Here is an 11725-nt window from a genome sequence, read left to right as displayed (position 1 = left end):
CCGCAAAGTTAATGAGGAAGGCCCCCTAGATGGGCTCACTGCATTTACAAGGTGTTTTCACTTGACCTCAAGGTGTCGGCAAGGGGTCACATCCAGGATTATTTTCACGATGTTTTCACCACGTGAACTGCCATGAAGTTGCAGTGAAAAAACAATTTCACAGTGAAACTGCAAATTAACTGCAAATTTATGGTGCTGAAATTCATAGTGTCAATCTCACTTGCTCTGTTGGTTTAGAAGAGTTAAATGCAGTGTCCCATGAAAAAAGTGAATACTTTTTCTGTGGTGTGTTTATCCCCGTGCTCTGACACGTATATTGTACAGAAAATTATTATAGATTTTTTTGGGTTTCTTTTTTCTTTTTCTTTCTTTTTTTTTTGGAAGCAGCAACTATCACGGTAAGTTATCACGGTAACAATTATGCTGTAGGGATGAAAGCGTACAAATCTAGGATGTTTTCTCCTTCGCTCCATAACAAAACTGCATTAGACTTTATTAGACCGCAGACATTGCAGACAGTGCGCACCTGACTTAAGCTGTATGCTCACAGAACAGCAAAATGTCAAATAAATCTACCTTGGAAAATTCAGAATCGATGGGCCCTGAAGTATAAAGACCTGCAATTGCAAGGCTCTGGCCCCTCAAGGCCAAGGCCTTTGCCCTCCGGCCGTAAGGGTAAGAGTTAGACCCTAAACGTAAGCCTTAGGACAGTCTAAAAGGCCAATGATCAGCATGGAGGCACTGCATACATGCACCATTGCTTCAAGATGACCCCCAAGATGGAAAAAGTTTTTAAAAATGGGAAAATAATAAAAAAGTAACTAAAGTGTACAAAGGTAAGTGTATTGATACTATAAACAATGACGTGTGTCGTGTCATGTTTCATCATCGTTTCCGCTTGTCCGCAAAAATGAGAGGTTAAAAAACTCTCTGGCTTCACCCCCCCCCGGAAACTTCCTGGATCCGTCCCTGAACACAATCCATGTACCACAGATATTTTGATCTAGCAGTCGCACAGTCTATAGGCTGCTTATGTCGGCTGCTTATGTCAGTCATTTCAAATGCTCTGCATTTATGTCAGATAGAATTCTGCAACAATTTAATATTATATTAAATCGCATTTCATGTCACGTCAGAAACGATTTATCTGTTAAATACTTACCTTAGATATGGAGATATGTTGACTTATTTAATTGCATTCTGAAGCTATGCATCCTGTGTGGTAATGTCGAATATCACATTGACATGATTAGGATCTATAATTAAAGCGAATTTCGCCTGGTATCATTAGAGAGTCGAGAATCTGCTGATTATGTTAGCAACAGTTATTCAGTCAAAGCTGCATTCTGGCTTGTAATACAGCTCATAAACCAATAATGAACGTCAATTATGTTTACTCGAATGACTAAAACTGGATATGAGAGTGTGCACTCTATGGCCGACATGTTTCACAAAATCAAATTCATCAACGAAGTGGCTGTACAGTGGAACGCCGCTATAACGAACACGACGGGGTCCACACCAAATGTCGCAGCTTTCTCGAAACACGTCTCTGATTGCCTCATACCTTTTATTGTACATATCGCGTGTGTTTTATAATCGCATTTTTTGCTTGGTATAGGCCCTATCTTGCCATCGTTTAAGTCTTTGGCCGTGTCAGAAACAGACTTCAGAGGTAGGGCTATTGCCTCCCGGCGCGTCTCTGCGTCTTTCCCGATGGAGGGAAGACCTAGACCTTGCTTTAACCTTAGACAACCAAATTTTGGTGCAGCCAAAGAGGTAAGGCTATCAGAAATGGTGCATCCCTGGAGTGTGTTGCAGCTTGTCACTTCCTCCTACTTTCTACAAAGGTGCATGGATTTTGTGGAGGGCTTTGACAGTCCATGTCATATAAAGGGTGAAGACCGTAACAGGATTGACGTGAAGGCTGTGCCATGTGGCATTCCATTCCGCAAATGTTCCGCAAATTTATTGGTTCAAATATTGGCGGACTAGTCTAGTTTTACCCGGTAACGGCCCTCCAAATGATATCTATCCCAGTCGACCTAGGTCCATTAGTACAGGCAATGATGGGTCGCATGACTTGCTTTGAAATATAACAAAAAATAACCGAGCGATCAGCCGTTCAGAAAGCAAAGAATAGTCATTATAAAATCCGTTTCATGTTGGCCAGAAATAGGATTATATTGGTACCTAAAAACTGCATCATTCTTACTTGAACCCAAGATCCCTTAAAACTGCGATAGCCTACTAATGTCGCGCGTGGAAGTATACGTTTCAAAAAGTGAACTTGGGTGCCGTTCATGTTTCCATAATTTCTTACGGGGATGAAAGGAAATAAAGATCACCAGTCTACGTGAACAAAAAAAAATGAAATTCACCCCCGTCCCCTTGTTCCCCGCACTGGCAGTTTTCTAACCTCCTTTTAAAAAAATCCAGGCGACGCTTTTGCAAGAATTTGACGTGTAGCCCCACATTTTGCATCACATGATGGTTCGTAGTGATGGATCACCCCTACAAATGTAATCAAGATGTTTTCGAAAGGCATTCAGGAGGTGCCACTTTTTCACTTGCATGACAACTGTTTGCTAAGCCATTAATCACTGGGATTCCTTTTTAGAAATTAAAAGCCAACTTACAATATCCGTTTGAATGATGTGTGCAAATGTGGTTTTCGAGGCAGAGATTTAATCAAATTGACTTTTTCGACGTCGGAACTTAATTTTGTGCAGTGAAATTAAGGATGACATTCTCGTTAGGCGATCCTGACTGTTTTCTTTTTCCGGCCAGCTAGCTGTACAACAGTCCGATTAATACAAATAAAAAGGAAAGAAAAGGCGATTGACTGATGGCGGAATTGTCGGAATATATTGCGATAAGATCGGCGTATCACAGAAAGATCAAGCCATTGCCCATGTACTTGTGGGGTACATGTATTTCGTTTGTTTTTTTGTACAAAAATTCCAAATCACTGCCATTTCAACCAAATTCAGTTTCCTGGGTTAAAATTTCGACCGTATATTTCTTATATAAAACACTTTAATTTGCGACACATGAATGGCACTTGAAAGTTCCTCCTTTTTGAGTAAATTTTAAAATTTTGTGAAATTCTTGTGGGTTACCACTCACAAGGATCAAAACTGTACAAGCGCAAAATAGTGTGGCACCACATTCTTAGTTCGCCATTTAATTGCTCCATGCACTGGTAAGGTGACGTAACATTTTATTCACAAGTGCACTTTCTTATGGAGCCAGTGGGAAGGCACAGCCCACTGAGCACCATAGGAAAGCACAAGCTAAATTGTGCTGGAGGCTTCTCAGGCGCATACGAAGGTCAGACGCTTCGGAATGTAGCAGTCCTGCAGTTCCGGTATTACGAGACCATACCAGGAGAATTTCCTCTCTACCCCGAAGATGTCAAAATTGTAAGAGCTTGTCTCCGTTAGCATTTGATTTTGAAGATGGGTCATTCTAATTCGGGGTCCAAAGGTGTGACATTTTTAGTCTTTGTAACACCTAAACTGTGTCATTTGACACGGAAATATCACTGAAATTGACTTCGAACTAGTTTGATTGTTTCGCAGGCAATTTGCACACTGAATTACTCTTGGAATTAACAAAAAGTGTTCTAAACTTTCAGAATCATATGTCAGATGTGACAGGATTCCCCCCACCCCCCAAAAAAGACACACCAACAAACAAACAACCTAACAAACAACCAAACCAAACCAAACCAACGCAACCCAACCACGGGCTTCAGGTGTATAGACAGACCAAGATCATTTTTTGGCTACATGTATAAGGCAACAGAAGTGCCTGTTTACGAGGGAATATGTGAGTCCACACTAGTCAATGTGCCATTAAATACCGAGCTCGATTCTCAGCGTTAGAAGTCACCAGTGATTTTGGCGTTATATTCTATATGAGCGTATTCTCTCTATATATATTCTATATGAGCATATTCTATATATGTGAAATATAGTGACAAAAAAGGCGATTTGGGTGAACTGTATAAGGTTGCCCTTACTTCCTAAAGCGTGTAAAAAGCCCGCTCGTCCCTCAATAAGGCCATAATAGGTTATAGTGAGAAATTCCTCCATTGCTTGATCCCGTCAGTTTGATTTCTGTCCTTCCTTGACATTCATTTGTAACAGTGTATCTGCAGGTCAGGGAACAGACTAATTATTTGACAAAAACAGAATCGATTGTTGTGTAAACCCTGCGTCTGTCCAGTAAAATATAATTGTAAACCTGCAAATCTATACCACGTTTTTAAAAATGTTGTTCTTTTTTAAATTGTATTTAAGGTCGTTTTGTATTTGTATAAGACGCAAAAAGACGGCCGTAACAGCGTTTTATCTGTTGACATCGTCTACTGTCACGTGCCATACTATTCTTTTGAATATACACGCATTTATGAGTAAGCATAATCCCGCATGGTTATTTTTGTGTCGGGTTGAAATGCGGGTATTTTCTGTGCTGTGTTGAGTCTTCCGTTATCAGAGAGATGTGCGTACCAAAACGAAAATCCACGTTTTCGTACTTTCTGGACCTTATGTTCAATGTGTTTTCCATATGCTTACGCGTACGCAGCTGAAAATTTTGTGTCATTTCGTGAAAACAAAATTCTGCATGGACCAATTTTTATGCCTTTCCAGCCTACGATTTGTTCGTGTTTAAGGGAAGGCACGTTTGCATATCTTCTTTGTGAAAATGCAAAAATGCAATTATTGAGATGTCTGTCCCTGGCATAATTGAATTTTAACATTAATGATGTCTTGCTTATGGAGGCGTGTCAAAGTGGTCAAGTACGATGTTTGGAAAAAACAATGAAACAAATCAAAAAAAAAATAATTCTAACATTCCCGACAAGTCGTGAAAACAGTGGCGCGTATAATGTAAAATCCAACCAACATTGGCGCCATCGGATTGATTGCTTCTATCAATAACCTCCTCTTATCTCCGTTCACCATTTTCCTCAAAACGTTAACACTCTTTTTTTTACACAGTGAAAGGTTACCCACGTTTTTCCACTTCTTTTTCCCTCAAAATCATCCTCCATGGAAGTTTCCAAAAGAGTATATGAACGAAAAAGAAACAATTCCAAGATCCAGTAACATCGCAAACCGATGTTTTCTTGATTGACAGGTTGACGAAATTGATTCCTGTTTAGACTTCTGAATCATTATAATACATACATTGAATTATAAAAATACAACTCAGTCCATTTGTTGGAGACATCTTGATAAGTTTCTTGGAAATTTTAAACAGGTTGGAAAACAATCTCCGTTTATAGTACTGCTTTCCCCACAATTTGCACTTTATTTGGACTAATGCTCTTTTGGAAATGGAAACGACGTATGAATAAATACTATCGAACAAGAACAAACTTTATTTTCATGTCAAGATGAATGAAGCTGCCGGTTATCTTTGGCGTAGGCTTTATGAATCGTATTTGCATCGTTTATTAAAGTGTATTTTCCAGGAAAGAAAGACTAAAAAGTGTATAAAATTAATCCACATGCAAAATCAACCAAATGAAATGTGGTTTTCATATTAAAACGATATTGGTGTCACATTGGTTTATATATTTTTACCTTTGTCAACTTTTCATTTGAAATTGTCATGATTTTAGGCATTAGGGGAGGGTGGGGCAAGTGGGTCATCGGGGCAACTGGCCCACTCATAGACCAAATTAAATTGAAAGGTTATGAAATTGACCAGTTGCGTTTAAACAACTACATTTATTTTTTTCAGAGATTAAGCTGAACATAAATTGAGGCCCGAATGAAAAATATAAATAAATTTAAAGCAATAAAAGTTCAAATCATGATTTAGGATAATAAAAATGCCCGAACCAATTAACTCCATTAGCTTAACATCGCAAAAACCAGACATTACCTGACTGGAGGAATGATATAGGAGTTTTCTAATTAATTTTTTAAATTGAACTCTGGTGCTTCTGAGATAATTACGATTGCTATTTTCAGTGTTTTATTATCCATTTACTCATTCTAACATTCATTCCGTACTCGTTTGGTGGCAAGTTTTAAGGTTTTATAATGTGGTCCACTTGCCCCTGGTGTGGGGCTAGTGGTCCACTTTTGCATGAATGAGTTAGATATTCATAAGTTTCATTAATGTAATTGATTTCAGCTGTTTGCAATAAACAAACAAGTGTTTTGGTTATGATTTAAGAGTAGTTTTATCCTTTTCCTGGATCATTGAATATGGTTAAAATCAAGAATGTGCTTAGTGGCCTAGTAGCCCCACTTTCCCCTAACACGGTATAATACCTACACACATAATTACAAGAAGACATCCTGTGTTGATTTCGATTAAATTCAACTTGAGAAAGCCTTACATAAAACAGTGTCATGATAAACGGGAATTTTACAAGCAAGATTGTATTTGTGTGGAGTGCAAGTGTCATTAACCCTGGCTATCTCGCCAAGGTACGTTAAAAAGCTTTGAAAAAAAAAAACATACGCAACACCTACCCGTACAAACCATCATAATAAACACTGTTTGAAATATTATAAACAGAAATGCCACAAAATTTAATATTACTATTGCTTTACGCTTCCATTAATCTTAATTTGATTTCATGAAGTCTTAAGGTCAGTGGACACCTCAGTTAATAGGTTCGAACGAGAGTTTACAGACACAAAACGTGTATTTTCCATAATGGCGCTAGCTTATTCCCGTATGAATCCTTTTTTCAGGATGCTCGAAAGTAAAAAAAGTTGACCTACCTGGTTAAGATGACAAGAAAATACCAACACAATGTGTGCCGACCATCGTTCACGATCCTCCTTCCAATAGGAAATTGACACCTGGACTAGATCAATTTTATCATTTCGCGGGCCATCTTCTTTCATCACAAATGGGACCTCTGAAGCGTGTGTTTTCTGCGCGAGAATGGTGGCATATCATGCCGATGGCTATTGACAGTTGCCTTGACATCTTCCCCTCAGCTGAGCTATGCCAAATCATGCGCTTTAATAGAACCTAAAACCATCATCTTGAATTATAGTCATCTCCTGAGGTGAGTAATGGTTTGGGAAGGTTATTTTGATTATCTGTGGGTTCCATGCACAACACTAGGCTACCACATTGGAGGCGGAAACCCCATTAAACCCGCCATAATGGTCTCTCAGTGGAGGGAAGATCACCAGTGAATTAATATCGACACAGCTATACGAAGTAATCAAGCGTCGAAGTTTGGGGGGCATAAGTGCCCAAACGTTCCTAAATGAACAAAAGTCCCATCAATATTCTTTGCGTTGTCACTGTGATGAATTTATACTGCGGCTCTCTCATAAATTTTCTTGACTTTTCATTCCATGCAATTGCATGTTCCTCTTGCTCCTTGGATTCGTTATCGTACAAACGCCATTGCAGCGAAACTTATACCAAACTACAACCACCACGGGACTCTATGAAATTAGGAGTGACATGTCAACTTCATGAGAGTATTTGTGCAGTCAGCACTCAGAGCTGGATACTTGCATTCTCTTCATCTTACGCCTTAGATTAATTATTATACGTGTGCCATGGCAGCCAAACCTATATCAAACTAAACACCACCATGGACTCTTTGAAATTAAGGAGTGCCATGTCAACTTCATGAGAGTATTTGTGCAGTCGGCACTCAGTGCTGGAAACTTGCATTCTATTCATCTTGCGCCTTGGATTAATTATTATACGTGTGCCATGGCGGCCAAACCCACCACGGGATTCTTTGAAATTAAGGAGTGCTATATCAACTTCATGAGAGTATTTGTGCAGTCAACACTCAGTGCTGGATATATACAGTGTACTCGTATTCTCTTCATCTTGCGCCGTGGATTTATTATTAAATACGTGTGCCATTGCAGCACATATCGGACTAAAACCACCACAGGACTCTATGAAATTTAGGAGTGCTTTATCAATTTCATGAAAGTATGGTTTGCACTTTTCGAACCACTTCACAAACCACTCAAAAGGAGATTCGTTGATCCAAACATGTTCTTATGTATGAATCATGAGGAAATGCCCCCTCACTACGGAGTGCTATTTCACTTAGAGAATGAGTAACTTTGGATTCAAATTACGATGCAATAACATTGGAGAATTTCTATAAAATGCACACATATAGCCACCTAAAATTGCTCATAGCGCTATAAACAGTTAACAACACAAGAAAATTTAACGGCTAACTCTTCAAACAAGATTATACAAGAATATTTTAAATTGAACTGAGACATATGTGCTAGACCTGTTTTAAAATGTTTGAGTGCTTCTTTGTCTGACATTTTCCCGATACTTTATTCTCAGTCTCTCCATTTCAACATTAATATGAAGTCGTTAGAACCTGTCATTGAAATATTTGAAGTCTTTCGCACTCAGTGCACGTCTGTAAATCACGGTTTTTGGTCGCCAGTCTTCTCTATGACTATTAGGGCACACGCTCCCAGGTCCGCTAGCGCCTAGCTCGTTTATTTGCTGTAACTCTCGGGTAAAGTGAGTCCACTGCCGCTTTTAATTTGTGTTTATCGTTACGATGCTCGGGTCCTTCAGCCTTTCGCGCATTCTGCACCGCAGGATCAGACCTACGGCTTGCCGAATTCGTCCGTCCAATAAACCATAGATCACGGGATTAAGCCCTGAGTTAGCCATAGCCAGCCAGGTGGTCGTCGTGAACACGGCATCCGAAAAAGGGCAGTCGTTCCTCGTGAATACCAGACATAGGATGCCGACGAAATGGGGCAGCCAGCAGGCCATGAAGTTGCCGATTAAGACAAGGAGCATAAACGCCGCCTTGGCGTCTCTCTTGAGCCGTCGGGCCCGCCGGGTCGCCAAGGCCGACTCGCTGGACCCCATGGACTCCATGTCGACGATCAGCCGGGACTGTCTACGGGCCACTCTGAGGATGTGGAAGTAGCAAAAGAACATGATGGTTAGTGGAGCAAAGAAGCCCAAGGCGAAGATACTGCAGGAGAAGCTGGGGCTGTAACCCCAGTCTATGGTGCAGATGTATTCATTGTGGAAGTATTTGTAGTAAGACCAGGACCAGGCAAAGGGCAGGAGTGCTAGAGCGAGGGGCTGCAACCAGACCCAGGCGAGAACTACGGCCACCCTACGCCCAGACATGAGCTCCAGGTAGCGGAACGGGTGTACGATGGCGAAGTAACGATCCAGGGCGATCCCGGCCAGGGTGAGCATGCTGGCCACACAGAAGATCACGTTGGTGATCCCGTTGACGGTGCAGAACACGTCCCCTGCGATCCATCGGTTGGCGATGCTAGAGCCCAGGATAAATGGCATGCCCGTCAGGCCGACAGACAGGTCGGCCACCGCTAGGTTGGCGATGAACACCGTGGTGTTGTTCCGTAGGATCCGGTAGTTCGCCAGCGCAAGCAGGACCAAGGTGTTCCCAAGCGTGGCGGATAACATGATGATAGCCATGAACGACGATTGGATAGCAACGAAAGCCATTGACCTCGAATCCGTCCCGTTTCCGAATGTTACCATGTCAGACGACGTTTGGTACGAACCAAGTCTCCAGGAACTCAAACATTTCTTGTGTATAGACCTACTTAGAATATCACTAGTGCAAAAGTTACAATCCTGTTGTGCTTTAATAAGCAGCTCGCCATCCCAGCGTGTGATCCCTCAAAAGCATGACCACCGTCACGTCATTGCATTCTTCATGGTACTGAATCGCGTCATGCTCGACTTTCTGTCAAGCCGAGAGTGCGAAAACGCTTGTGATTCTGCGCTCGAGCGGAGTGATTCATGACTCTACCATCATCGCTGTCCAATCATTATCGGCAAAGGAGCAAAAAATGTAAATCCAGTTACAGCATTTCCCCTGGTCTCCTTCAGGCGCTAAGCCATCACAGCATAATTGATTCAGAGAAATCGCTTTTAGCGGCGTATAATTTCCATTCATATTAACTGGGAAGAAGGAGTTTTAATTATTTTGTCAACTGCCGATAAAGGATGTCTGTGTGTTTGACTCGTAACAATTTATGTCTGGGTTACCGTCCATACATAGTGATTGTCCAACATATGACTATTATATTGCATAAATGGAGCGTTATACCTGCTCATTCCCTGTGTGGATTTAGACGCTTTGACGCTGTCTTGAGCGAATACATTTTGAATTAGTGTGTGTTATTAGTGCATAATAATAAAATGAAATGAGATGGATAGAAGTCCCAGTATACTGGATTTCCACCAAATGCAACGGGGCATACGAACAGCACATCAAGTGAATACGTTTTAGTTTGACGCATCAAAAAACCTAAGCAAAATTCATCTGTCCATAGCGCGCGGACATGACTTGTGCACGCCTTTGCGTTTACACCAAGCAAAAACGAAACGTTCGTATACTGATTGTGCGTTAAAATTTTAAACTTTGTTGATTGTCGTTCAACAACACGAAAGTCCAAGTACACAAAGAGCCGTGCGACAGCTGTACGCATAACCGAGTTTTCCATTTGAATATGCCCAGCAGGCATTCCAAAATTGAGATACTTTAAATGAGGAGTATTTGGTATCTATTTAATATGTACATGATCTCTGTTGATTATTTGAGAGACCAATCTGGGGAAATGGAAATTAGTCGGAGAGTGTATTAACTAACTAATTAATTAAAAGAGCCTGAAAGATTCCCCCCCCCCCCGATGGCGCGCTTCCGGAAAATAACGTGCAAAGATTTTAGAATTCGAATTTTTTTTTTGTTAAGTTACTTCTTTAATTAAAAATCCAACTCGGAAAAGGGGCTTTGGAAAATATTTGCTAGTGTGTCAAATTATAGAAACTGAAAAATTACCTGAGCTAAAAGGGAAATATCCTGCTAAAAATCTGAAAATCTAAAATACATGAACAGTGCAATAAGGCAGTCTCGTACACAGATGAACATTTACGGTTTGAAATTTTATGGTAGTCCGTCGGTAAAAGCCGAAATAAAACATATCAAAAAATCTTATACAGTAACAAACTTAAAGCAATATTCTACTTCAATCACGAAAAATTCTAATATATTGTCTAACCTTTGCTGACAACAACTGCGTGATGTCAACTCAACGGAATCTGGAACCCATCGACTGCAAGTATATAGGTTAATCTCTGCAACGTTGTACAATCTCCTTTCAGTACGGGCAGGGAAAACAAACGTGCATAAACATGGAGGTCGTTTAAGAAAATTCGGGTTTTTTTACCGATTTCCATGTGATTTTCCTAAATATTACTTGGGGAAGCCAAAGGTAAAACCCCAACATGAGTGTTTCATGGGGTGCTTTCAGTTACGAGTTATTCTTTCAAAAATTATCGAACGTGATAGGACGGCCCAATGTAAAATCCCCATAGGAGGACCGCGCGAGGGTTCCGGAAGCTTGCTACGTGACCTTTTACTTTCGGACTTTATAAGCACTTTAAGAATTAAAGTAAATGCTCACAATAAACAACATGAGGAACATATTGCAATCTAACAGAATTCCACGTTTGTTGCATTTTATCAAAGTGCAATGTTGTACATGTGTGCGTTTTAAGGTCGCATGAACCAGTGGCGTTAATTTGTGCCGGGACTGTGGAGGGGTACTGGCACCATGTGAAACCTGGGGGCGCTGTTCATTATACAGTTTTAGTTTAACACAGTTTACGAAAACCCCTGAACCCAACATCAAACCGGGCAGGCCCCCCCTATTTATAGCTTTCGACATGTTTTCCAGTT

At 40.6% G+C, this 11725-nt stretch overlaps 1 protein-coding gene across 1 annotated transcript; it reads right to left on the bottom strand.

The window, feature by feature from the left end:
• Nucleotides 1–8003: 8003 nt before the first annotated feature.
• Nucleotides 8004–10041, bottom strand: LOC110983800 (5-hydroxytryptamine receptor 4-like). The gene has a single exon (XM_022243365.2). The coding sequence runs from the start codon at nt 9517–9519 to the stop codon at nt 8527–8529; it is 993 nt and encodes a 330-aa protein (XP_022099057.1). The 5' UTR covers nt 9520–10041; the 3' UTR covers nt 8004–8526.
• Between the last annotated feature and the right edge of the window lie 1684 nt (nt 10042–11725).

This window comes from Acanthaster planci, unplaced genomic scaffold (assembly GCF_054643075.1).
Source record: "Acanthaster planci isolate LZ-2023a unplaced genomic scaffold, COTS_SCS Contig108, whole genome shotgun sequence".
NCBI classification, from domain to species: Eukaryota; Metazoa; Echinodermata; class Asteroidea; order Valvatida; family Acanthasteridae; genus Acanthaster; species Acanthaster planci.
The sequence above is the reverse complement of the archived record's forward strand: the minus strand, read 5'-3'. Positions and strand labels throughout refer to the sequence as shown.